The sequence below is a fragment of the Indicator indicator genome, chromosome 13, assembly GCF_027791375.1.
Source record: "Indicator indicator isolate 239-I01 chromosome 13, UM_Iind_1.1, whole genome shotgun sequence".
Taxonomy (NCBI): Eukaryota; Metazoa; Chordata; class Aves; order Piciformes; family Indicatoridae; genus Indicator; species Indicator indicator.
In genome coordinates this window covers 17516421-17544076 of record NC_072022.1, presented here as the reverse complement: position 1 = coordinate 17544076, position 27656 = coordinate 17516421, and the positions used below count along the sequence as shown (strand labels likewise).

At 43.3% G+C, this 27656-nt stretch overlaps 1 protein-coding gene across 2 annotated transcripts; it reads left to right on the top strand.

Moving 5' to 3' along the window:
• The first annotated feature begins 217 nt into the window (after nt 1–217).
• SEPTIN2 (septin 2) lies at nt 218–16143 on the top strand. Of its 2 annotated transcripts, none has more exons than XM_054386142.1 (11): nt 218–226; nt 1368–1488; nt 4222–4308; nt 5663–5786; nt 8887–9021; nt 9778–9895; nt 11417–11518; nt 12496–12641; nt 13270–13353; nt 15132–15189; nt 16039–16143. In XM_054386142.1, exons 1-11 carry the CDS (start codon nt 218–220, stop codon nt 16141–16143), a joined length of 1089 nt encoding a protein of 362 aa, XP_054242117.1. The 2 variants fall into 2 exon arrangements, with proteins under 2 accessions (XP_054242117.1, XP_054242116.1); XM_054386141.1 differs by having other exon boundaries at nt 5642–5786.
• The last annotated feature ends 11513 nt before the right edge of the window (nt 16144–27656 follow it).

The window sequence follows — 27656 nt, the reverse complement described above, 5'->3', positions numbered from 1 at the left end:
CAAATACTTATACACTGTGAAGCAATTGATACTGTTTCAAAATCTGTCTATCTAATCTGGACATCTGCTCTTTTTTAAATTTAGTTTGCAGTGGTGGATATAACATTGTTCTGTGCTTTGTTGGGCTTGTTACGTTGTTTTTATTCTCTTGTATGATTTTTAATAAGCTGAAAAAACATTCTTCTTTTTCTAGATTTGTTCTTGACCTCCCTTAAAAATGTCCAAGGTAAGAATAAGATTTCTGTCTTCTAATGTAACAAAGCGAAACAAATATTTTGCTTTTAAATACTTACTGCAAAGGCAGAAAGTGTAACTTTCGTCAAGTTTGATGGTCTTCTGTTTGCCAAAGTTATGGGTGATAAATGAATAAGAATTCATAGAATGGCTTAGGCTGGAAGGGACCTCAGAGATATCCGTTCCAATCTCCCTGCCATGGGCAGGGATGCCTCACAACTACACTCAGCTGCTCAAGGCCCATACAACCTGGCCTTGAACACCTCCAGGGAGGAGGCATCCACAGCCTCCGTGGGTGATCACCTGTGTCACACCACCCTCATGATGAAGAGCTTCTTCCTGAGGTCCGGTCTAAACCTACTCTACCTCAGCCATTCGCCTTTGTCCTGTAGCTAGATATCCTTACGAAAAGTCCCTCTCCAGCCTTCCAGTAGAATCCCTTCAGGTATTGGAAGGCAGCTGTAAGGTCCCCCCAGAGCCTTCTCTTCCAGGCTGAACAACCCTAGCTCCCTCAGCCTATCCTCATAGCAGAGGTGCTTCAGCCCTTGGATCATCTTTGTGGCCTTCCTCCAATCTCCTGGTGTCTTCCTTATGATGGGGACACCAGGACTGGCTGCAGTATTCGAGGTGAGGTTTCACCCGGGCAGAGTAAAGGGGCAGAATCCCCTCTCTTGCTCTGCTGGCCACACTCCTCTTGATGCAGCCCAGGACATGGTTGCCTTCTGGGCTGCGTGCACTTCTTATTAATCAATACAATTCAGAAGATGCAAGACTGAAAGATTTAGTTATGCAAAACATATATTAAAGTAATTTCCTACAAAGATAAACCTCTGCAGTTAAATAATACTCTTGGGAGGATTTATTTTTGGTTATGGAGTTGCATACAAGATCCCTAGAGCACTTTCACTGAAATTTCCATTCTGCTACTGTGTTTTGGGTAAGAATCCTATAAAAGCAGGATGTTCTTAGGTTTTCTATACTTCACTGGGAAACTGCTGAGTAGTAGGAACACCTGTGTAGTTTCTCTGTGTCATGTAAATTCAAATAATTTGAAATAACTGAAGAAAGCAGTTACACAAAGAAGTACGACTTGAGTGGTTGCTTACTGTTGTCTTATTTTATTTTATTTTTAGCAACAGCCTGCTCAGTTTACCAATCCGGAAACCCCTGGCTATGTTGGATTTGCAAACCTTCCCAATCAGGTTCACCGAAAGTCTGTGAAAAAGGGGTTTGAATTTACTCTCATGGTGGTTGGTAAGGAAACATTTTATGGTGGTTCTCAACATTAGCTCTTGCTCATGGAGAAGGTGGAATTCAAATGAATGTTACTTCCAAATTTGTAAGGCTTTAGCTTGCGTTGGAAAGCTCTTCTCTACTGCAACATTTAACTTTCTTTTATAGTTTATTAGTTCATGCAGCACTTGTTTTCCACATGACAAACCACAGATTCACAGATTGCAATGGGTTAGAAGGGACTCTCAAAGGTCATCGTGCAACTCCAATCAGCAGGGATGCCTCCAACCAGATTAGGTTGCTCGGGCCACATTGAGTCTGATCTTTTGTATCTCCAGGGATGAGGCCTCAACCACATCCCTGGGCAACCTGTTCCAGTATTTCACCAGTCTCCTTATGAGGAACTTCATCCCAGTGTCCAACCTAAATTTACCTTGCTCCAGTTTCAAACCATTGCCCATTGTCCTGTCACCACAAGCCCTTCTAAACAGTCCCTCTCCAGCCTTCCTGTAGGTCCCCTTCAGATACTGAAATGTAGCTCTAAAGTTTCCCTGGAGCCTTCTCTTCTTCAGGCTGAACAGTCCCAAATCTCCCAGCCTGCCCCAGTAGGAGAGGTGCTCCAGCACTTTGATCATCTTTGTGACCCCCTCTCTGGGCATATGTCCCTCCTCAGCCATGGGGCCCCCTAGCTGGACACAGCACTCCAGGTGAGGTCTCACCAGAGCAGAGGGGCAGAACCATCTCTCAATCTGCTAGCTACATTTGAATATATTAATAGGCTTGTGGGCAAAGTAAAGGAATTCTGTTGTGCACTCCAGCGATCTTTGCTTCCTTCCTTCTGTTTTACTGGATCCAAGAATTCCATTTAAAATACAAATTAAAACTAGTTTTGCTTTTGCATTTCCATTGGTTAAGAGAATAGCATTAAGGAGACTTCTCAATTTAAAATGTTCTTTATGATTATATAGTTCAAAAAAATCTGAAGTCTGGGCTTTCCATCCCTTCTGAATACTCTTGTGAGGATGAGAATTGGTTTTATTGGTTTGGATGTGAACTGCTACTTTTTAAATTGGTCTTGGTTTTCTTTTAGCAGTTCTAGTTTAATGTTTAATTCTATTCAATATTTCATGGAGAATCTGTGTCAGTGTCTGGAATAGAAAGAAAATTCTAGTGTGTCTGCAAAAATACCTCAATGCTCTGAGAAGTTAGTGTTATTAAGTAGGATCCCAAGTCATGCTTGGGCCTATATCTTTACTGGTTATATCTTTAGTGGTTTACTATATCTTTACTGGTTATACTGCTTGGGAGCTGTAACTTCTGATTTTGGTGTTTGAACTCTCTAATTCTTACTTTTAAAACAGGCTTTTGTGAAAAGTACCCTAATAGAATTAGGTTCTTTATTACCCAGTGTCACAAGAAGTAAATCCCATTTGTGTGTTAGATTTGTACAAGAGAGAGCACAGGGGAAATAAGCAGGAGAGATGAGGCAGTACGTTTGTAGAATGGTTTGGGTTGGAAAGAACTTTAAAGATTGTCTAGGAAACCCCACCTGCCATGGGCAGGGACTCCTTCCACTCGACTATGACCTCCCTGGGCAATTTCTTCCTAATCTCCAGTCTAAATCTACCTTCATGATAGGAGATGTTTAAATTCATAACTGTTTTGGACTGCAGTAGTTACCAAAAGAGTCTTTTGTCAAGCCTTTCATTGCTTTCTTCAAATGAGAACCTTAGTGTTGCTTTTATCCTATTTCTGTCTTTTGTGTTGGACAAGGTTGATCCTTATTTTTGTCTTCCTAGAATTTTGTCATAATTGACTGTTTTATCTAGTCAAATATCTATAAGACTATGTTATCATAATCTAATTACTAGAATTTTATCATAGTTTTTCACATTATCTTTTGTTGGATTTACTTTACGTATGTCCAAAAGTAGAAGGTTGACAAGTGGCATCCCTTTGGGGTCAGTACTGGAACCAGTGCTGTTTAACCTGTTGCAGTGTTCCACCACTGTCATGGTAAAGAACTTGTTCCTATCATCCAATCTGAATCTTCTCTAATTTCAAAGCATTGCTCCTCATCCTATCCCTACAGCCCTTTGGAAACAGTCCCTCTGCAGCTTTCTTGCAGGCCAGTTTCGGGTACTGTAAGGCTGCTATTAGGTCTGCCCGGAGCCTTTTCTTCCAGAGGCTGAACAACCCCAGCTCCCTCAGTCTGTCCTTGTAGGAGAGGTGCTCCAGCCCTCTGATCATTTTTGTGGCCCTTCTCTGGTCCTGCTCCATCAGGTCTGTGTCCTTCCTGTGTTGAGGACTCCAGAGCTGGACACAGTATTCCAGGTGAGGTCTCACCAGAGCAGAGGGGCAGAATCACCTCTCTCCATCTGCTGACCGTGCTTCTTTTGATGCCATTGGCCTTCTGGGCTGCAAGTGCCCCTTGCTGCCTCTCATCCACCAGTACTCTCAGGTCCTTTTCTGCAGGGCTGCTCTCAATCTCATCATCGCCCAGCCTGTGCTGATATCTAGGATTGCCCCAAACTTGGTGCAGGACCTTGTACTTTGCCTCGTTGAATCATCAATGAAAGCTCTGAAAAAAGTGTTTTGTAAAGCTGAGATGTAAAAATTGCTATTCAGCCTTTTTATGCAAAGTTTCATAAAACAAAATTATAAGGTGTAAACTTTTAAAACCTGTCAGATCTTACTGTCTAGATACAACTGAAATTATTTACGTAAATATATTGAACTGATATTGATTCACAGGTGAATCTGGATTGGGAAAATCTACGTTAATAAACAGCCTCTTCTTGACAGATCTCTACCCAGAAAGGATCATCCCAGGAGCTGCTGGTAAGCACACCTTTGTTCAGATTTCTCTGTTCTCAATGTTTTTTGAATTGAGTGCTTTTCCCTTTGGATTTCAGTCATAGCCAGTATTGATTTCTAGCTGCAACAATTCAGTACTGGGTCCTGTCTTCTTTAATATCTTTATTAATGATCTGAATGAGGGGATTGAGTACACCCTCAGGAAGTTTGCAGATGACACCAATCTGGGTGGCTGTGTCGATCCGCTAGAGGCTAGGGAAGCTTTACAGTGGGACCTGTTAACCAAGGCATACAGTAATCCAACCAAAGAGAATGTTATAAAAGAATAGAAAAATTGCTTTGTTCCCCCCTTTGGTACTTGCTGAATGACTTGCTTCAGTTTATCCTTGGAGAAAGACCTTGGAGTCCTAATGGACAGTAAATTATCCATGGCCCAGTAATGTGCCCTTGCGGCCAAGAGGACTGACAGCATCCTGGGATGCATTGATAAGAGTGTGGCAGGTAGGTCCAGTGAGGTTGTCCTCCTCCTTTACTCTGCCCTGGTGAGACCACACCTGGAATACTGTGTCCAGTTTGGGGTTCTCCAAGAGAGACAGGGAACTACTGGAGAAAGTTTAGCAGAGAGCTATGAGAATGAAGGGACTTGAATGTTTCTTTTATAAAGAAAAGCTGAGAGACCTTGGGCTGTTTAGTGTGGAGTGGAGAGGGCTGAGAGGGGATCTTATGAATGTCTATAAGTATCTGAGGGGTGGGTGTCAAGATGGAAGTGCCAGGCTCTTTTTGGTGGTGCCCAGTGATAGGAGAAGGAATAACAGGTTCAAGCTGGAACAGAGGAGGTTCCACCTCAACATGAAAAGAAACTTCTTTGCTGTGAAGGTGCTGGAGCCCTGGAACAGCCTGTCCAGAGAGGGTGTGGAGTCACCTCTGGAGATATTCAAGACCCATCTGGATTTGTTCCTGTGTGATTTGCCCTAGGTGATCCTGCCCTTGCAGGGGGGTTGGACTTCATGGTCTTTCAAGGTCCCTTCCAACCCCTAATGTTCTATGATTCTATGATCCTGTTAGTTGATGATTCAGCCATCAGAAAAGAATCCATTACAGGTAATTTAGTATTGTTCTCCAAATTGCTGCTTAGATATAGTTTTTCCTCAGTCCTTTTTGCCCTGGTTTCTACATTACATTGGAGACAAGTATGAATTCTTGTACACTTACCTAAGAAAATATGAAGAACTGAAGTACTGTGTCTAGCTGCTATCAAAGCTTGGAAGGTCATCTGTGTATAATATATGGCTGCATCTGCCAATGAATCTTTTGAGCTTGTCTCAAAATAACAGTCTTAGAAATTCTACTCTGAAAGCTCGAGTTTATTGTCTTTTAGAGAAGATTGAACGCACCGTGCAGATTGAAGCCTCAACAGTTGAGATTGAGGAGAGGGGTGTGAAGCTCCGTCTGACGGTTGTGGATACACCAGGCTACGGTGATGCTATCAATTGTCGGGACTGGTACGTACAGAGGGCATTATTATATTACTATTATTATACTACACAGAGTATTACGCACAGTATTGTGCGTATTCAAATGTATTGAACTGTGGATGAAGAATGGCATCCTTTTCATGCTTGTTCAAGGTGGGGTAGCAGTGGTGGGTGGAATAAATAAAGTGGGGCTATATTCATGATTGGTCTTTTCCGGCCTAAATGATTCTATGATTCTTTATTAATAACAGTATACAATTAAAAGTGTGTCCAGTAGGTCTAGAGAGGTTCTACTCCTCCTTTACTTTGCCCTGGTGAGACCACACCTGGAATACTCTGTGCAGTGTGGGGCTCCCCAGTTTAAGAGGGAGAGTGATCTACTGGAGAGTGTTCATCGGAGGCTATGAGGATGATGAGGGACTTGAACATCTCTTCTGTGAAGAAAGACTGAGAGACCTGAGGCTGCATAGTCTGGCGAAGAGAAGACTGAGAGGGGGTCTTAGGAATGTCTATAAATATCTGGGGGCGGGGTGTGTCAAGATGAAGAGTTACAGGCAATGGCTCAAAGTCTAAGTGGAAGACAGTAATGAGTGGTATCCCTCCAGGGTCTGTAGTGGGACTGGTACTATTTAATATCTTGATCAATGACATAGTGCAATTGATTCCACCCTCAGCAAGTTTGCGCATGATACCAAGCTGAGCAGTATAGTTGGTTCACTACAGGGAAGGGATGCCATCCAGAGGGACCTTTGATAGGCTTGAAGAGTGAGCCCATGCAAACCTCTTGAAGTTCAACAAGACCAAGTGCAAGGTCCTGCACCTGAATTGGGGAAATCCTCAATATCAATATAGACTGGGAGATGAATGGTCTGAGAGCAGTTCTGGGATACTGGTGGACAAAAAATTGGACATGAGCTCGTGATCTGCATTTGCGTCCACAAAAGCCATTTGTATCCTGGGCTGCATACAAAGAAGTGTGTCTGGCAGGTTGAGGGAGGAGATTCTTCCCTTCTGTGCTGTGTGACCTGCAACTAGTTCTGGAGCCCCCAGCACCAGTTAGAGTGGGTCCAGAGGAGGTCCACGAGGATGATCAGAGGGCTGTAAGAGCAGTGAAGAAAGACTAAGAGAGATGGAGTTGTTCATCCTGGAGAGGAGAAGGCTCTAGGAAGACCTTATTAAGGCCTTTAAATGTATGTGAGGAAAGAAAGAGAGAGAGATTTACCATTAGGGCCTGTACTAACAGGGCAAGGAGCAATGGTTTTAAACTGAAACAGGGTAGATCTTGCTTGCACATAAAGAGGAGTTGTGGATGCCCCATCACTGAAAGTGTTTATGGACAGGTTGGTCAAGGTTTTGAGCAACCTGACCCACTGAAAGATGTCCCTACCTATGGCAGGAGAAGTGGACTAGATCCATCCTACAGGCTGAGAGAGTTGGAGTTGTTCATCCTGGAGAAGAGAAGGCTCCATGGAGACCTTGTAGCAGCCTTCCAGTACCTGAATGGAGCCAAGAAGAAAGCTGGGGAGGGACCTTTTACAAAGACTTGTAGTGATAGGATGAGGTGGAATGATGTGAAAATAGAGCAGGGTAAATTTAGCTTGGACATTGGGAAGAAGCTCTTTAATGTGAGGGTGGTGGAATGCTGGAATAGGTTGCCCAGGGAGGTAGCAGAGGCCTTGAAGACACTCAAAATCAGGCTTGATGGGGCTCTAAGCAACCTGATCTAGTTGGGGATGTTCCTGCTTACTGCAGGGGGCTTGGACTAGGTGACCTTTAGAGGTCCCATCCAACCCAGTGCATTCTGTGATCCAGTCCAAACCATTCTGTGATTTTTAAATCAGTTTTGAACAAGAAGCTTTGATTATCTTGAGCACATCTAATTAATGTTGATGAAGAGATGGAGTGTACCCTCAGCCAGTTTGCTGATGATACCAAACTGGGAGGAGTGGCTGACACCCTGTCAGGCTGTGCTGCCATCCAGTGTGATCTGGATGGACTGGAGAGCTGGGCAAAGAGAATCTAAGGAATTTAAACAAGGTTAAGTGTAGAGTCCTGCACCTGGGGACAAACAACACATGCACCACTATAGGTTAGGGGTTGGCCTGCTGAATAGTAGCTCTACAGAGGGCTTCGGAGTGCTGGTTGATACAAGTTATCCATGGGACAGCAATGTGCCCTTGTGCCCAAGAAGGCCACTGGTGTACTTGGGTGCATGAAGAAGAGCGTGGCCAGCACGTTGAGGGAGGTTATTCTGCCCCTCTTCTCAGCCCTAGTTAGACCACATCTGGTGTACAGTTCTGGGCTCCCCTGTTCAAGAGGGACAAGGAAGTACTGGAGAAAGTTCAGTGAAGGGCTACAAGGATGATGAAGGGACTGGAACATCTGTCTGATAAGGAAAGACTGATAAGAGGAAAGTCTGAAGAAGAGAAGGCTGAGAGGGGACCTTATCAATGTCTACAAATATCTGAAGAGAAGGCTGAGAGGGGACCTTATCAATGTCTACAAATATCTGAAGAGTGGCTGTCAGGAGGATGGAGCCAGTCTCTTCAGTGTTACCCAGTGATGGGACAAAGAGCAATGGATGCAAACTCAATCACAGGAACTTCCATCTCAGTGTGGGGAAAAAAACTTTTTTACTATGAGGGTGCTGGAGCCCTGGAGCAGGCTGCACAGAGAGGTAGTGGAGTTGCCTCTGGAGATTTTCAAGACTCATCTGGATGTGTTCTTGGGTGACCTGCCCTAGGTGATCCTGCTCTGGCAGGGTGTTGGACTTGATAATCTCTGGAGATCTCTTCCAACCCTTAGCATTCTATGATTCTATGAAAGATAAACATTAACCCAAGAGAAATTTGCTGCAGAAGTGGAGGTGTGTCTCATATCTGTGTATATTTCATCTTTCTATAAAGCCCCTAAAGACATGCAGGAGTTTGTTATTCTGGAATTCAAGTAAAATTTTAAGATTTATGCTCTTCAACTGTTACAGCACCACTAAATGAATTCTTGTCCATCAGGAGGCTGGTTCATCAGCAGAACATCTTAGTGTTTTAATACTACCTTTGAAACATCACTAAAATCCTTGAGCATGTGGGAAGGAGCATGACTTCTTGCCCCTGTCTGTGTTTTTCAGTTTTAAGACCATAATCTCTTACATCGATGAGCAGTTCGAGCGCTATCTGCACGATGAGAGTGGCCTGAACAGAAGGCACATCATAGATAACCGAGTTCATTGCTGCTTCTATTTCATTTCACCCTTTGGGCATGGGTAGGTGTTTCTCCATTGTTTGCTTTTTAACATTATTTTGCTTTGGGGTTTGGTTTGTGGCTTTTGACTTAGATTTTCAGAATCAGAGTGCCATTACCTAAGGAAGTACTAGAAGAGCTGGAATTGGGTGTGTTGCTCAGTACAAGGAGGACAGTTCTTGGAGCAGGTCCAGAGGAGTCCAAAAAAGATGATCAGAGCACCTCCACTTTAGGGACAGGCTAGGAGAGTTGGGCCTGCTCAACCTGGAGAAGAGAAGGATCTGGGGAAACCTTAGAACAGCCTTTCTATACATGAAGGGGGCTACAGGACAGCTGGAGAGGGACTTTTTAAAAGGGCGTGTAGTGACAGGACAAAGGGCAATGGCTTTGAACAGGAAGAGAGGAGATTTAGACTGGAGATTAGGAATAAGTTCTTTAGAGTGAGGGTAGTGAGACATTACAAAAAGTTGCCTAGGGGGGCTGTGGATGCCCCCTCTCTGGAGGTGTTCGAGGCAAGGTTGGATGAGGCCTTGAGCAAGTTGGTCTAGTGGAAGGTGTCTCTGCCCATGGCAGGGAGGTTGAAACTAGATGATCTTTAAGGTCCCTTCCAACCCAAACCATTCTGTTATTTATTCTGTGTAAGGAGAGAGATCTATACTGGTGTGAAAATGAACTGGTAATTTCAATTAAAAATAAATTCAACTTTTTTCCGTATTTTAATCTTAGCCTTAAATCTTTGGGCAATATCCAGTTAAAATTTTTTGTATTTCAATTTTAGCCTTAAGCCTCTGGATGTTGAGTTTATGAAGGCCATACACAACAAAGTAAACATTGTACCAGTGATTGCAAAAGCTGATACACTTTGTCTGAAAGAGCGAGAAAGGCTGAAGAAAAGGGTGAGTATTTTCTAGCTTGCCAGTAAAGGCTGTACTTCACTTACAGCAGTGTGGTCACTGAAGAGAGAGTTGCTCTCATTCAACCTCACTCTGTTCTAGCTGAGAAAAAAAAAAATCTTATGCACGCTGCAACATCATTTCAAGTGTAGTTTGATGCTTTGTAAACTCTTTATAGAATCATAGAATTGCACCATTTGGAAAAGACCTCTAAGATTGGGTCCAACCATCAACCCATAGCATTAAACCATGTCCCAAAGTATGACATCCACATGTTCCTTGAACATCTCCAGGGACAGTGACTCCACCAGCTCCCTGGGCAGCCTGTTCCAAAGCCTGACCAGTTTAGGTTGGAAGGGACCTTAAAGATCATCTAGGTCCAACCCCCCTACCACGGGCAAGGACACCTTCCAGTACACCAGATTGCTCAAAGCCTCATCTAACCTGGCTTTGAATACTTCCAGAGAAGGGGCATCCACAACCTCCCTGGGCAACCTGTTCCAGTGTCTCCCCACCTTCACTGGAATGAATTTCTTCCTAGTCTCCAGTCTAAATCTCCCCTGTTGCAGCTCAAAGCCATTGCCCCTTGACCTGTCACTACAAGCCCTTCTAAACAGTCGCTCCCCAGCTTTCCTGTAGTCCCCTTCAGGTGCTGGAAGGCTGCTTTAAGGTCTCTCTGGAGCCTTCTCTTCTCTAGGCTGAATAGCCCCAGCTCTTACAGCCTCGTCTTCAGTCTTGCAGGACTTGATACTGCTTGCTGAATGGGAGGGGAACAATGCAACAAACCATCAGGAGTTAATAACAACTATGAAATTTAGAAAGAAGTGTTAGAATTAAGTTGCCAGAAGGAACACTTAGTCCAGTCTTAGTCCTTATATGCAGTACTTTATCTGTGATTTTTGCAATTATTCTGAATATCTTTACAGTTATCCTACCCAATTTGCAATAAATACAGAGACATATACTTCACTTTGATAGACGTTTTGTGCTATAATTCTGCAGAAATGAAGAATTCATTTTAAATAGCAAATTTGGGTGTACGACAAATGGATTCCAGCTGCAGATGCTATTCTTGGCAGTCATGAAGACAGAGAAAAATACTTGTCATTGTCTGTAGCTCAGATAGTGTTTAAAAACCTATCACCCATAGCCCCAAATAGTCATTCAGAGACAACAGCAAGGAGTTTTAGGCTGCTCAAAGCAATTATGACCTCTGAGTCAATGCTTTATAGTTTAAAAAAAAGACTGCAAAGGTTTAAAAGAACCTCAATTTCTTATGTATAATCCACAAAGGACAGTGTTGTTTGAACATTGCTCTTTGTCTGAAAGTCTGTGCCAAGTAGTTGTTGAGTATCATTAAGAATATGATGTTTAAAAACAAAGTTTCAGAGTAATTTGGTTCAGTAAGATAGGCCGAGGTTTCTCAAGAGACTCTGTCTAACTGGTGAAGTAGTTTTCCCTTAAGATTTAGAATTAGTGACTCTACATGGATATTATCTGAATTTCTTATCTTATAAATCTCAGATTCTGGATGAAATAGAAGAGCATGGCATCAAGATTTATCACCTGCCTGATGCAGAATCAGATGAGGATGAAGATTTTAAAGAGCAGACCAGACTCCTGAAGGTAAGACTGACTTCCTGGGTTGGATATGTGGGCTGGGGGATGATGAAATGGAGAGCAGTCCCACAGAAAAGGACTTGGGGGCACTGGTGGATTAGAAGCTGGACATAAGCCAGCAATGGGCACTTGCAGCCCAGAAGGCAAGTAGCATCTTGGGCTGCATCAAAAGAAGTCTGGCCGGCAGCTCAGGAGAGGTGATTCAGCCCTCTGCTCTGGTGCAGCCTCCCCTGAAGTACTGCATCTGTCTCTGGAACTCCCAGCACAAGAGTGATACGGACCTGATGGAGCAGGTCCAGAGGAGGCCATGAGGATGATCAGAGGGCCAGAGCACCTCTCCTACAAAGACAGGCTGAGTGAATTGGGGCTGTTGAGCCTGGAGAAGACTGCTGCATTTCAGTATCTGAAGGGCTTCAATATAGAAGGGCTTGTAGTGATGGGATGAGGGGTAATGGTTTGAAACTGGAGCAGGGTAGATTTAGGCTGGACATCGGGAGGAAATTCTTTATGATGAGAGTGGTGAAATATTGGAGCAGGTTGCCTGGGGAGGTTCTTGAGGCCCCATCCCTGGAGACATTCAAGATCAGACTCGATATAGCCCGGGGCAGCCTGATCTAGTTGGAGGTGTCCTTGCTGACTGCATGGGGGTTGGACAAGATGACCTTTGATGGTCCCTTCCAATGTGATGCAATCTGGGATTCTGTAATACACTGTATTTTTCCAGACTGCCCAGCTGGCTTTATCACAAGATGCATCCTGTGACCTGCTATGAGACCATGAGCGAGTCCCTGTGTCTCTGTGCCTAGGCTTCCTGATCTGGAAGATGATGCTAATAATTCTTTTTTTTCTTTTTTTTAACACCTTCAATTTAAAAGCATTACAAACTTAGTACTGTAATATGCAGTGCTGAGCAGAACAAGAGTCGTTCTTGGAGTTATTTGTTCTGATTCTTTATTAGTAATTTTTGCATTTTTGGCTTTCAGGCCAGCATTCCGTTTTGTGTAGTGGGATCCAATCAACTCATTGAAGCCAAAGGTAAAAAAGTTAGAGGTCGACTCTACCCATGGGGTGTTGTTGAAGTGGAGAATCCGGAACATAACGACTTTCTGAAGCTGAGGACCATGCTAATGTAAGTTAGACAATTCCAATTAAATAAGAGTTTAAAAAACAATCACCAGGTAGCTACTCAAACACTGTATTGGCATTTGGAGTGGTTGTGGAATCCTTGGAGGCATTCACAATTTGTGTGGAGAAGGCCACAAGCAGGCTTGACCTAGCTGACCTAGGTCTAGGTAGGGGTTGGACCACATAGGCTCCATAGGTTTATTCCAACATCATTTATTCAGCGAAAATAATCTTTTGTGTAATTCCTTTGTCAAACACCATGTTGGATTGCTCTGCAGATCCCGCGAACACTGGTTGCTGCCACTTCATCCTTATTTAAATGTGTCTATTTGTAGATAAACACCTGCAAAGGAGTAGACATCCACAGTCCACTGGTTGTTTTTTGTCAGGCTTTGCTACTCGCCCTGCCCAGCAGTGCTTCATCAACTGTCTCACCCAGAAGGACAGCTTATGTCAGAGTCTAAGGTGTTCTCTTTCTGTGATTTTAATTGCATCAATTTAACATAAAGTAGCTTCAAAATTAGCATGTAAATGGATGTACCTGCTGAACACCCAATACAGTGCTGAATGTGAGAGCTGGTTAAGCAAGCTGATGTGACACAGGTGCCTTTTAATTCTTTTTCTTCCTTCAGCACACACATGCAAGATCTTCAGGAGGTGACCCAGGATCTTCACTATGAGAACTTCCGCTCCGAGAGGCTCAAACGAGGTGGCAGGTTGGCATCTTGTGGTTACATGCTGTTTCTTCCTCTTCTGAATTTGTTTCATGTCTCTCTCTCAGTGTCTGTCCCTCCTAGCATTTCATTGTTAGGATTTGGCAGCTCCAGTCTGCACCAAGTTCAGTCAACCAGCTTACACTGAGAGTTAAGAAAAACCATTGCCTAGATCTGAAATGAGGGTTGTGGAGTTAAAAAGGTATAGTTAGGTGTCTGCTTTCTTTTAAGGCTTGAACACAGTTGGGTTGGAATGTTTGAGGGCAGATGTCTGTTGTAAATGTTGTCTTTGAAAATCTATGAGTTAGGTCAGTGCTGATATGTTAAAAAAAGGGAATTTTTTTTCAGAATTAACTAATGGGCTGCACCTTTAGAAAGAGAAACTCTGTAGTGCTTTATGAAACATGCTCTACATAAATAATGTTCTTCGTGTAGCAGTCACAGGAATAATGTCTTTCAACCTGCTTTTGAGCCATGATGGTTATGGCACAGCTTTTCTGGTAAGAGAGACAGGCAGAACACCCCATTTTAAACTAAAATAACAGGGCTTGTAAAGTTGAGTTTGTGAGTTCTTGTTGAACACTGGGTGTTTCCTGGTTTAGATTTTTCAGTTGCTTCTCTTGTTCCAACCACTAGAGGGTTTCATAATTACAGTTTTCAGTGGGTTTGATATATTTTGCCAGGGTTTTTTCTGTCATGCTCTTAACAGAGGTTTTGTCACATGCCAAGTCAGTTTTCAGGAGACGGAGTTTCTCTTTGCTTGTAGTGTTAGCCTGAAAATCCAACTTTCTCCTCAGGAAAGATGCCATGCCATTCTTCTCTGTCCTCTGCAGTTCAAGCTGCAAAAACTAACCCCCACTTTTGCTAAATTCTAGTGCCTGTTCTCCAACAGGTATGTACAAAAGTCTTACAATTAGTGGAACCTAAAGTCATCTAGAGTAAACAAATGTTTACCAGTTTTCAGAGGATTTTAATCTGCCTCTGCCAAGGACCTATGACAGTAAGATGCTGTTAGGTTGGGGTATCTTTCTTTGTGAATCTAAAACATGTTTTTCATAGAATCATAGTATTATTTTGGTTGGAAAAGACCTTTAAGACTGAGTCCAACCTTCGGCCTAACACCATCATGGTCATTAAACCATGTCCTCATGTGCCATGTCCACACATTTCTTGAACGCCTCCAGGAACGGTGGTGACTCCACTGCCTCCCTGGGCAGGTTGTTCCAATTCTTGCAGTAAAGAAATTGTTCCTCATGCCCAACCTTAACCTCCCCTGGTACAATTTCAGGCTATTTCCTCTTGTTCTACTACCTGATACTAGAGATTACCTTGAGCTTAGTATTTTAATTCAGTTGTATTGATGGAGAAGATTTGAGTGTGAGTTTGCAGTGTTTCTAAATTTGGTGTATCTGTGTAGTACTCACATTGCAATCAGTTAAAATAATATTTTGTTCAGGTAAACTTTTGCTCCTTCAGAAACAGTTTTTATTCATACCTAAGATGCAAAGATCTGTCATGTTTTAACGTAATGGCTAGAACGATTTTTGACACTTACACTTGTTCTGGACAGAACTTTATGAAGGAGTAAGGGAAAAATTGATGTCTTAAAATTAATTTTAAAACATGAATTGCAGCCATGTGAAGAAGGTGTTACAATGGATTTTGTTTGTATTATGAAAGTCTGGCATGTTCCAAGAGCTTTGATTTTTGTCAACAAAGTATTGCCAATGTTCAAAATCCAGAATGTATGCATGTTACTGACAATATGCATCTGATTTTAGGAAAATAGAGGAAGAAGAAGTGAATAAAGACCAGATTCTACTTGAAAAAGAAGCTGAAGTAAGATGACAGAACTCTCTGCTATGGGGATTTTTGTTCTTGTGTTCTTTATTTAGTGGAGATTGTTATTCTTGTATCACTACTTCAGATCAAATGATTCATGTGATCTTGATAAGATGTAAAGGCAAAAGCAGAATTTGCTATTACGAAGTTATTCAACGTGCATTAACAAAACAGGATGTGAAGAGGTGTAGAGGAGCCTCGGGACGCTGATTTATTGGAAGAAGTGGAATCCAGTGAAATGCCTGATTTCAGTGTGCCCATCAGTGATGGAGATAATGCATGTTGGGCGGGGAGGGAGAGTCACCCTCCCACGAGGAAAGGTCCTGAAGTTATCAATTGCAGGTTGGGAAGAAGTCTGTTCAGCTCTGCAGGGAAGTAAGAAACAATGATTGCCAGGAATAAAAAGTGAAACAGAACTTCCCATTCTGCCGTTGTGATAAATCCATAATGCAGAGATCTGTGTTCTCATTGTCCCCTTAACCCAGAAAGAATGTAGCCAAGACTAGAAAAAGTACAGTGAATAGCAAAAACTGGGCAGAAAGACTGAAGGTGAGATCTGAAGCAGGTCCTGTGTGAGGGCGAATCGTAGAATCATAGAATGGTTGGAAGGGTCCTTAAAGATCATCTAGTTCCAACCCCACTGCCATGGGCAAGGACACCTCCCACTAGACCACCTTGCTCAAAGCCCCATCCACCCTGGCCTTGAACACCTCCAGGGAGGGAAGATGAGGTTAATGCAGATATGTATCTCCTCTTTAACATAAAGAATTATTACTGTAGTGGCAGCAAAGAATCATGTTCTGATGTGAGATTAGGCTACAGGATTCTTCTGTGCTACTTTTCCAGCTTCGCCGCATGCAGGAGATGATTGCTAGAATGCAGGCACAGATGCAGATGCAGATGCAAAGCGGAGAAGGAGAGAACAGTGCAGTTCATGGACACCCTGTCTAATTTGCTAAGGTGTTTAAATGGTAAGGTATTTAACTTCTCGTGGTTGTGGTTAGCAATAAGCTTTGCAAAAATATTTACAAGCTGGGTTTGCAGAGATTTCAAACTTAATTCTAATTTTTAAGGTTTAATTGCTGTTTGTGAAGTGAAATGGCTTGGAGCCAAGCTAAACATTAGTGTGATTGTGTGTGTAAATGTATCATGGAATCATAGAATGGCCTAGGTTGGAAGGGACCTCAGAGATCATTTACTCCAACCTCCCTGCCATGGGCAGGGACACCTTTCAACTAGACTTGGTTGCCCAAGACCTTACCCAATCTGGCCTTGAACACCTCCAGGAAGGGGACATCCATAGCCACTCCAGGCAACCAGTTTCAGAGCCTCACCACTCTCATGCTGAAGAACTTCTTCCTCAGATCCAGTCTAAACCTACTCTCCCTCAGCTTAAAACCGTCCCCCCTTGTTCTTGTCTCGAGACACCCTTATGAAAAGTCACTCTCCAGCCTTCCTTCAGGTATCGGAAGGCATCTCTAAGGTCCCCCTGGAGCCTTATTCTCTCTAGGCTGAACAACCACAGCTCTCTCAGCCTATCGTCATAGAAGAGGTGCTCTAGCCTTTGAATCATTTTGTGGCCCTCCTTTGGACTCACTCCAACAGCTCTTGTGTCCTTCTTGTGAGCGGGACACCAGAACTGGACACAGTATTCGAGGTGGGGTCTCACAAGGGCAGAGTAAAGGGGCAAGAATCACATCTCCTGACCTGCTGACCACACTGCTCTTGCTGCATTACATATATATATATGTATGTATGTATATGTATGTATGTATGTATATGTATATATAAAAATAAATGCCGCTATGTAGAAGCCTGTACAATATATGCTGGCATGAGTCACAGAAGGAGTCTTTGAAATTGTGTGAAGAAGTGGCTTTCAAACTCATAACACAGTCATTGTTTCATTGTGACTTTTAAAATGTCTGCAGTGCTTTCAGGTTTCTAACTGTAAGAATTTAGCTGATTTTTAAATTGCTTTTTTTTCTGTCTTGAATTTAGATTATTTTATACTCTAACTGAACGAAGACCTTCTGGAGTTGAATTATGAAACAATGCCTTTTGCTCCACATGTGACTTGGAGTTTTAGAGTTTAAGATGGAAATGCATTGCAGTCACTCTTGTGATAAGTATTTCATAACATGTAATCCCCTGGTATTTTATATATTATATGTATCTGACTTTGGTTTTGTTTAGTAATCCTTATACTGAGCTTATTTTCAATTTTTTCATTGTATTATGGCACAAAGTAGAAATTGAAACTTTTCTAGCTTGATATGGCATTAGATTTTTTTTTAATTTCTTTTTAAATATGGCTTTATTAGCTCCCTGCTTTTAACTTTGTATTACATTTAGAAATAAATAACTCTCAGTGGTACCTTGTCCAGTGGCATGCAGTAGTCACCTCAATAAGGATCCCTACAAGGTTCATTTCATGGGTTTTTTTGCAGTGTTTACAGGTGTGTGTCTCTGCATAGTGTGGATGATTTCCTTTGCCTCTGCAAGTATCCTGTAAATCTTCAACCACGCCTTGTGTCTTAAGGAAAGAAATGAGGACACACACTGTATTTTGTATGACAGGCTTTGTTTCCTTCAGATTTAACCTTGAGGGATATGTATTCTTTATTGTTTGCCTAAAATCTCTCCCTCTATTGTAGATAACTTCTAGAGTTTCTCATAGGTCAGCAAAAATCAGTCATAGAATCATACACTCCTAGAATGGCCTAGGCTGGAAGGGACCTCAGAGATCATCTACTCTTAACCTCCCTGCCATAGGCAGGGACACCTCTCAAATAGACTTGGTTGCCCAAGGCCTCAGCCAATCTGGCCTTGAACACTTCCAGGAAGGAGGAATCTGCAGCCTCTCTGGGCAGCCTGTCCAGAGCCTCACCACCCTTGTATGGAAGAACTTCTTCCTCAGATCCAGTCTAAACCTACTCTCCCTCAGCTTAAAACCATTCCCCCTTGTCATGTCCCTAGGAACCCATATGAAAAGTCCCTCTCCAGCCTTCCTGTAGGATCCCTTCAGGCATTGGAAGGCAGCTTTAAGGTCCGCCTCAAATCTTCTCCAGGCTGAACCACCCCAGCTCCCTCAACCTATCCTCATAGCAGAGATGTTCCAGCCCTTGGATCATCTTTGTGGCCCTCCTCTGGATTCGCTCCAACAGCATTATGTCCACCTTATGATGGGGCACACTAGAACTAGTCCTGTTTTCTGGCATTGCTGTAGCCAAATAAACTTGAACAATGCTGATACTGTTAAATGAGATAAACACCCCACAGCAGTTTTCTGTGCATGAGTGTTTCCTGTATCCCGATTCCTAATGATTATTTTCATACTGTTTTTTAGCACATTGCAAGCTGTTATTTGCAGTGTAAAATCTATAGCAGCCCACTTCTCTTTTTTAAAAAGTGATCTGTGCCCAACAGAATCAATGCAAACTGTGTTTTCAGGTCTTGCTCCAAGATGGATTTAGCAGTATTACTTCAGAAGTGACTCTTAAGTTACGCTTTTGGGTTTGGTTTTAGGCCAGGGTCACTTTCTTTAACACTGATAGGCTGTTTCTTAGCTTGGCTGGGCTTGCGCTACATATCACAGATTCACACAGATTTGTAGATTGCATCAGGTTGGAAGCATTCTCAAAGGTCATCTTGTCCAACCTCCCTGCAACCAGCAGGGACACCTCCAACTAGATCAGGTTGCCCAGGGCAACATCAAGTGTGATCTTGAATGTCTCCAGGGATGGGCCTTCCACCACATCCTGGCAGCCTCTTCCAGTATTTTGCTGTGTATGATAACAGTTGCAGAAGTGGGGGCTGACAGGGTAATCAGCAATACACCATGGTTGATTTATCTACCACTTCTGATTAAAGCCAGCAATCAGATCTCCTAATCTGATCTGTTGCAAAATGTTATCTCAACAGCTACTAAATAGAGTTGCAGCTTCTTTCTCTTCTTTGAGCTCAGGTGCAGCTGTGAATTTTATATTATTTTTTTAATGTTTCTTCAGAAAACTTACAGGATTTCTTCAGCTAGTGTGACATTCCAGTGGTACTTAAGTGGCCAGATTAAATATAAAGCTGCTAAGCAGCTGACATTTTTACCTGCCTGAAACTACTGTTTATGAGTTAGTTTATATTTGAATCTTTCTAAAAATGTGAATCATAGAATGGTTTGTGTTGGAAGGGACTTCCAAAATTCATCTAGTCTAACCCTTCTGCAGTCAGCAAAGACATCATCCACTAGATCAGGTTGCTCAGAGCCTTGTCGAGCCTGACCTCTAATATCTCCAGGAATCCCCATCTCAACTACCTCTGTGGGCAACCTCTTGCAGTGTTCCACCACCCTCATGGTGAAGAACTTGTTCCTATCATCCAATCTAAATCTTCTCTAATTTCAAAGCATTGCTCCTCATCCTATCCCTACAGCCCTTTGGAAACAGTCCCTCTGCAGCTTTCTTGCAGGCCAGTTTCAGGTCACACCTTTTTTGATGCAGCCCAGGATGCCATTGGCCTTCTGGGTTGCAAGCAGACACTGCTGGCTCATGTCCAGCTTCTCATCCACCAACACCCCCAAGTCCTTTTCTGTCAAATCCTGCCTTGTAGCTTTTGGTAGGGAGCTCCATTTTCTTCTCAAATGCAATAACTGTCACAGTTTTGCACAACTCATTTAACGTTCCCTGAAAGTGAGACACTGAGAACCTTTTGTTATGTTGAGAAGCACAGAAGTGTTAAGTCCAATAGTTACACCTAAACCTTAGATGGAAAAGTCTTTTCCAAAAGAACTTGTGATAGTACTGTCAAAAAACACTCCACCAGACCTTAGTTACTTCTAAATCTTTGGAATTATCTTTGTGAATTGGTACAAACTTGCCAAAAAAATTCCTACAATACTTTGTAGAGTCCTTTGCTGTTCTTCAGTTATCAGAAATCCCTTGTATTGTTTTTTTTTTCTGACAGTGCAGCATTTTTCCACTTTTAAGCTCTGTGTCTGGTATCTCTCTGTTAAATGTTTTGAACACAGCAGGCTTCAGCTGCTCTTTGCTTTGCCAAGGAGAGCAACTTTTCATCTTTGATAGGGTATGGTAAGCTACAGCAGTGCTATGAACCCATACTTGAAGAAAAACTGTGAAATCTAAGATGTATGCATAGAGAAACTGCTTGTACTTGTGTCTAGGTTTAATAGTTCCCTGTATTTCCTAATGTGGGAACAAAAGCACATTGTCCATAATTTAATGCTGTTTGGTCACTACCTGTGGAATTATTTTAAGCAATGTCTTATTTTTTGAAATCATATTATGCATCTTAAAATATGTGATCAGGATAAATTGATTCTTAGGCAAATAATTTTTTATCTCCAAATTCTAGCAGGGGAAATATTTTTGTATGGGTTTTTTTTTTTTTTTTTTTTTGTTTTTTTTTGTTTTTTTTTGTTTTGGGTTAGGTTTTAAAAGGAAAAAAGAAGGTTGTGGCACTTGGCCATTTTAACTGAAATACTTAAGACAGATAATTGCTGCTTCTACCCAAGTCTTTGGGGCAATCATTTGTAGTGTTCCTGATGTCTCTGAAGGTCTGTTTCTCCTTCACTTTTCCTTACAGAATCATAGAATGGCTCAGGCTGGAAGGGACCTCAGAGATATCTATTTCAACTCCCTGCCATGGGCAGGGAGGTCTCTCAACTAGACTTGGTTGTCCAAGGCCTCATCCAATCTTGTGATGGTCTTAGAATTACTAGTTTCATGGTAAGACATGAAAAGTGAGGCTACCTTTCTCAGACTGTATTTCAGACAAACTCAGCTACTGGTAGAAGAAAGACTTGGGTAGAAGAAAGGCTTGGAGACAAAAGGTAGATGTTTGGTAGCTTGCTGAACTGGCTACAGTTCTCTTTCTGTTATAGCATTGCAATGTTTTTTATTTTAGGAGTCAAAATATTTCTGATTGCAGAGCTTTATAGTTGGTAGAAAAAATTCCCTGCTCTTGGTACAAAAGTCTGTTTGTTCTGTTTTATGTACTGACATTAGTCAAAATTATAATAAAAGGAAATGCTAAAATACACCCTTTTTGGGGTGTGTGTTATGATTCTTTCTTATAATCAACCCTGGTGATGTTAATTTGTATTAAGGAAAATAGCAGATATGGTTGAAAGAGGACACATTGATTGAACATACACAAAATATGGTCATGAAGTGTTGCATGCTCCAAGTATATTCATAGAATGGTTTGGCTTGGAAGGGACCTTAAAGATCATGTAGTTCCAACCCCCCTGCCATGGGCAGGGACACCTTCCACTAGACCAAGTTGCTCAAGGCCTCCTCCACCCTGGTCTTGAACACCTACAGGGTTGGGCATCCATAGCTGTAAAAAGTCTTTCCCCAGCTCACTTATAGCCCCCTTCAGGTACTGGAAGGCTGCTCTAAGGTCTCCCTGGAGCCTTCTCTTCTCCAGGCTGCACAGCCATAACTCTCCTAGCCTGTCCCCATAGGAGAGGTGCTCTACCCCTCTGATCATCTTTGTGGCCCACCTCTGGACCTGCTCCATCAGGTCCATGTCCTCTTTGTGTTGGGGGCCCCATAGCTGAAGACAGTACTCCAGATGAGGTCTCAGCAGAACAAAGGGTCAGAAATGTGTCCTTTTTATGAAGACTTGAAGCTGTGACTTTTGTCCCAGTAACCAGGTGATAGCATGTGCAGCAAAGTCAGATTTGGTGCAATTCTGGGTCAAGTCTGGAAACTGGGAATGGAGAAAGTATGAGGAAGAAAATGTTTGTTGAAGGAGTGGTTTGATGGCCAGTTTTGTGGCCAGTGCTGCCTAGACACGATGGGATTGTCTGGATCTGGCTCCTAGCCACCTAAGGGTGTGTCAAAGTTTCAGGTGCAGTGCAGAGTTTCTACAGCGTCTAGCACAGGAAGATCTTCTGATGGAGTGACAAGTTTGGTTTCAGTGCTTGAAATGCAGCAGACAAATTAAGCTGACTTCCACCCACAGGAATGAGAGCCTGTAAATCGAGCAAGACAGAGGAGGTGTCCAGCTATCTCAGACAGAAAACAACGTGCTTTTTTGGAAACCACCTCTGGCTAGAGAAGAGGCAGCCGTGCAGCCCGCCCACTCGCTTGTAAGGAACAGGCCCCACAAAACAAGAAGTGCAGCACTTTGATTGCTGTGGGAGAGACTGAGATCCCTGATAGGAAAAGAACAAGGAGAGCTCCTAACCCTGCCAAGCCTGTGCCTTACTCCTGCTCACCTTGTTGAAAGCCAGTATAAATGGTTTTGTAGGACTGATGCAGCTAATTGTTTGTGCTCTGGTCTCAGAGATCCTTCCTCGGATCCTCAGCTTTGCACATACCTTCTCTGGTGATGTAACCTGTGCTTGGCACATCGGCTTTAAGGTGCGGTTGCGTTCCAAGAGGGCTCCACATTGCCAGATGCAAACTTCTGCTCAACAACATAGGTCACATAAAGGAAGGTAAAGCAAACGTGAAACATCTCCCTGATGACAAAAGGCTGAGGGAGTTGGGTCACTTAAGCCTGGAGAAGAGGAGACTGAGGAGTTACCTCATTCATGTGTATTAAGATGTGAAGGGCAACATCAGGAGAATGGAGCCAGGCTCTGCTCAGTGATGTCCAATGATAAGAGAAGGGGCAGTGGCTGCAAGCTGGAGCAGAGGAGGTTCCACATGAACATAAGGAAAAACTTCATTGTAAGAGTGGCAGAGCCCTGGAGCAGGCTGCCCAGAGAGGTTGTAGAGTCTCCTTCTCTGGAGACTTTCAAAACCCTCCTGGATGCATTCCACTGTGACCTACTCTAGGTGATCCTGCTCTGGCAGGAGGGTTGGATTCTCTGGAGGTCCCTTCCAACCTCTACCATTCTGTGAAAAGGTCAGAGATAAGTTACAAGGCATAATGGCCATTAGCAACTTTGCTGTGTTTAGGTATTGTGCTCAAAATGCCCCAAGCAGGCCATCTGAGAAACAAATTGAGGATGATGAGGAAAAGAGAAGGAATCACCTCTTTTTATAAGCAGAAGCCAAAAATTCATGGGAAAATTCCCATGCAGGAAACAAAGGAACTCGCAAGTTATGTGAAGATAGCTCAGTTTATTCTGTAGAGTGAGTAAATAAACACACCCTAAGAGCTGATGCAAAATGCTCATTAAAACAGCCACCAGGCTGCTTCAACAGCATATTTATTAAAAAAAGGGAAAGGCACTGACAGTAAAAGGCTTTGTTCAGAACATGCCCACTCCTATTCCTTGTAATTTGCAATTCCTCTCTTGTTTTCATCTTTTGATGAAGTTGTACTTGTCAGAAGCCTTTCCATAAGGGAGAGCCTTAAAACCTAGGTCAAGCTGTTTCTGTGGTAGTGCTTGCTGCAAGCTCAGAGTTTATTTGTCCTGAAGAGAACACATGCTTTGGCTCTTCAGTGTGGTTTCAGCAAGGGGGTTGACTTGCTGTCTTTGGGGATTTTGTCCCTAAAGTGAGAAAATTGTTTCATCTTCTTTTCATGACCAGCAAAGAGTTTTAGGCTGCCTGCTTTGCTTCGAAAGCCAGAAGAGCAGCACTGCAGGAATGGTGGCACACCTGCCCACCAGCTGTATGCAGCCCAGGGCTCTGCTCGCTTTCTGCCTTTCAGCAGCATTGGGGAGCTGCCAACTCTGCTTCCTGGCAGAAATAATTTTCCTGATTTTGGGGACAGAATGAGGAATCTAACAGTTCACTGTTTTGCTAGCTGTCTACAGTTGGGTCACCTTATTTTGAAGGTAACTTAAAGCAGGACAGCATCACTGAAAAGCTAAATGCAGTATGATAATTGCCATGCCTATCTGTGATTGGTGTCTGGAGATAGATGCTTCTTTCAGAATCGAAAGAAAAAATATCCTGTCTGGTTTTCTTTATCATAGAATCACAGAATGGTTTGGGTTGGAAGAGACCTCAAAGATCATCTAGTTCCAACATCTCTGCCATGGGCTGGGAAACCTCCCACTAGGCCAAGCTGATCAAGGCCTCATCCAGTTTGGCTCCCTCAGCTGCTCTTCTCCAGATGTGCTCCAGCATCTCAATGTCCTTGGAGTGAGGGGCCCAAAACTGAACCCAGTACACAAGGTATGGCCTCACCAGTTCTGAGTACAGGGGGACAATCAGTGCCCTGGTCCTGCTGGTCACACCACTGCTAATCCAGGCTAGGATGCTGGTGCCCTTCTTGGCCACCTGAGCACATGCTGGCTCATGTTCAGCCAGCTGTCATCATTTTATGATGGGCAGTTTCCAGCCATTCTGCCCCAAGCCTGGAGTGTTCATGGGGTTGTTGTGGCCCAAGTGCAGGACCCAGCACTTGGCTTTGTTAAACTTCATACAAATGACCTAAATCCATGAATCCAGCCTGTCCAGATCCCTCTGTAGAGCATTCCTGCTCTCCAGCAGATCAACACTCCTGCCCAATTTAGTGTCATCCCCAAACTTACTGAGGGTGCCTTGATTCCCTCATCCAGATCATTGCTAAAGACCCTGAGCGCTGGGGCACAGAGGCTGTTCAAGAACTAACATACAGCCCAAGAGCTAACATACAGCCAAAAATACTATGGTTCAGTTTAAAGCCATTTGAGGGGAACTCCGGGCGCAGTTCTGCTCTTCTGCAATGGGACGCAGTGACCACGCGGGGGCATTGTGCGACTGGGCTCCGCTCTCTTACCGATGGAGTAAGGAAATCGGTGGCATGGTTGGCAGTTTTTGCATGGACGTTTGTTTCACTGTTTTGGCTCAGCAGCCATATTTCTTCTGCAGCTTGCAGCCTGTGTAAGCTCTTGATTTTCTGTATTGTTGCTTCAGAACCACTGCTGGCTGCAGACTGAACTTCCTGGGTAGGAGAAACGTGTTTAGACAAGCGCACTAATGAGGCTGAAAGGAGTTGCAGAGCAAGTGTCTGCGTGTGTGTGCGCGCGCAGGTACGAACATCTGCTCTGCTTCATTTGTTTGCTGTAATTGCCACTTTCCCCATGAGAGCTCATTTAAAATACCCATACAATTATGAAAGTCAAAGTAGGTGATTGCAAAAAAGGGATTGCATCCACTCATTTCTTCTGTTAGCAGACTAGCAGAAAGTTTTCCTGTAGGTAAGTGCCCAGGCCTGTTCCAAAGAACTGGTTAATGTTGATGGTTGAATTCTGGGTCATAGTCTGAGGGCAGTGGACTTTGCACCTTTTGAAAGGCAATGTAATTGCTAGGTAGAGTCTGTATAGAAGAGCTCATGAAAAATCATAGATTTATAGAATGCTTTGGGTTGGAAAGGACCTCAAAGATCATCTAGTTCCAGCCCCTTGCCATGGGCAGAGAGACCTCCCACTAGACGAAGTTGCTCAAGGCCTCACCCAACCTAGCCATGAACACCTCCAGGAAGGGGGTATCCACAACCTCCCTGGGCAGCCTGTTCCACTGTCTCACCACTGTCAAGAATTTTTTTCCTAATATCCAGTCTAAATCTCCCCTCTTCCAGCTCAAGGCCATTCCCTCTCATCCTGTCACTATAAGCCCTTGTAAAAAGTCCCTCCAGCTCTCCTGAAGCCTCCTTCAGGTACTGGAAGGCTGCTCTAAGGTCTCCCTGTAGCCTTCTCTTCTCCAGGCTGAACAACCACAACTCTCCCAGCCTGTCCCCATAGGAGAGGTGCTCCAGCCTCTGATCATCTTCATGGTCCTCCTCTGGATGTGTTTGTTATTCATGATTTGTCCTGATCATGCAGACCAAATCTCTGAATATCCAGCAATTCCTTTTCAATTTGGCATGAGTGAGCTATGAGTACACAACAATACCTGACAGTAATCACTGGGATGTGCTTGGTTTCTCTATTTGAGAAGTGGTCTGATGCAGTTCTGAGCTGCTAAGTAGAAAATTTGTTTATCACTGATGAGACAGGCCAAGGAATGATTCTGCAGTCCATGGACACTGCTGAGATGTCTGAGTCAGTATGGAAGGCAATCCAGAGAGGAGGCTGGTGAGACAAGACAATTTGTCTCCTGTCTGCTTCTGCTGCACAGACCATTGCAATCTGCAGAGTACTTCACAGAATCAGAGAATTCTGTCATTTGTAAAAGTTCTCTAACATCATTGATTCCAGCTATTGACCTAACACTACCATGGCCATTAAACAATGTCCACATATTTCTTAAACATCTCCAGGGATGATGACTCCACCACCTCCTTGGGCAGCCTGTTCCAATGCCTGACCACTCTTCCAGTCAAGAAATTTTTCCTAATATCCAACTAAAACTTCCCCTGGCACAATTTGAGGCCATTTCCTCAACTTAAGCCCATTTCTTCCTATGTGCTAACAAAATCAGCAATAGATATGATGTTTCAGTTTGCAGATGAGGGATTTGAACAGGAAGAAGCTTTTCCAGCTGCTATTTTTCTTTGGTTGGATACGAAGTCTGCTTTAAAGGACTTCTTCCACCCACATCCAGAGGGTGATTAAAGGAAGAGATGACATCACAGCATAGTAAAAGGATAATTCTAATTGTCCCACTCCGGCCAAGAGGAGAATGTGGTGTAGATTATCTGCAGTATTCTTAGGGTGAATGAGTTACACCTCATTAGCAGCTTTTATCTCACAAGGATAAAATTGTACTTTGTCCTGACACTGTGTCCTCCCAATAGCAACAGGTGAGCTTCATGTGTAATGACATTCTTCTAGCTTTGTTCTCTGAACTTCCTGCTCTTGTAAATGATTCAAACATACTGCCTTGGATGGTCAGAAAGTTTGTCTTCATGGGAGTTAAGGGAATTATAGAATCATAGAATGGCTTAGGTTGGAAGGGACCTCAGAGATCATCTCTGTAATTATGGCTTCTTCTGTTGTAAGTTGCTTTTAAAGTGATTACATCAGATTTGTTCTCCATCTTAGCCACAGCTGCTTTTTTTTTTTTTTTATGAGAAAATTGTTGCGTTCTTTGTAGATGCTAAAGTGATTGAAATGAAGATGACTCTGAAGTGTCTGCACTTTAAAGGACGTGAAACTGTATTAGTGCTTCAGCTGCAAATAAAATGGAGCACTCCATTTTCATTGCCTATGGAAACGCGATGCAAACAGTAGGCAAAGCAGGAGAGTGAAACACCCATCTCAGCCCCTCATCCTACCAGTACAAGCCCTTGTGAAAAGTCCCTCCCCAGCTCTCCTGAAGCCCCCTTCAGGTACTGGAAGGCTGCTCTATGGTCTCTCTGTAGTCTTCTCCAAGCTGAATAGCCCCAATTCTCCCAGCCTGTCCCCATAAGAGAGGTGCTCCAGACCTCTGATCATCACTTCTTTCAGTTCTATTGCTCGTCTTGAGAAGCAGACTGATGAGACATGGTCCCTATGTGGGTGACTGTGGTGTTGTAAAAGGCAAACTTAAGGAATTGCTGTGTTCCTGGCTGCCCTCTTCTCAATCAGCCTCACATCTGCTGCTGACCATCTGGTGGAATCCAGAAGGTGCAAAGGT

Coding starts and splice junctions, on each gene's coding strand:
- SEPTIN2 (XM_054386141.1), top strand. Junction 4,309..5,641: donor GATCATCCCAGGAGCTGCTG/GTAAGCACACCT, acceptor CTACTCTGAAAG/CTCGAGTTTATTGTCTTTTA. Junction 13,354..15,131: donor AGGCTCAAACGAGGTGGCAG/GTTGGCATCTTG, acceptor ATCTGATTTTAG/GAAAATAGAGGAAGAAGAAG.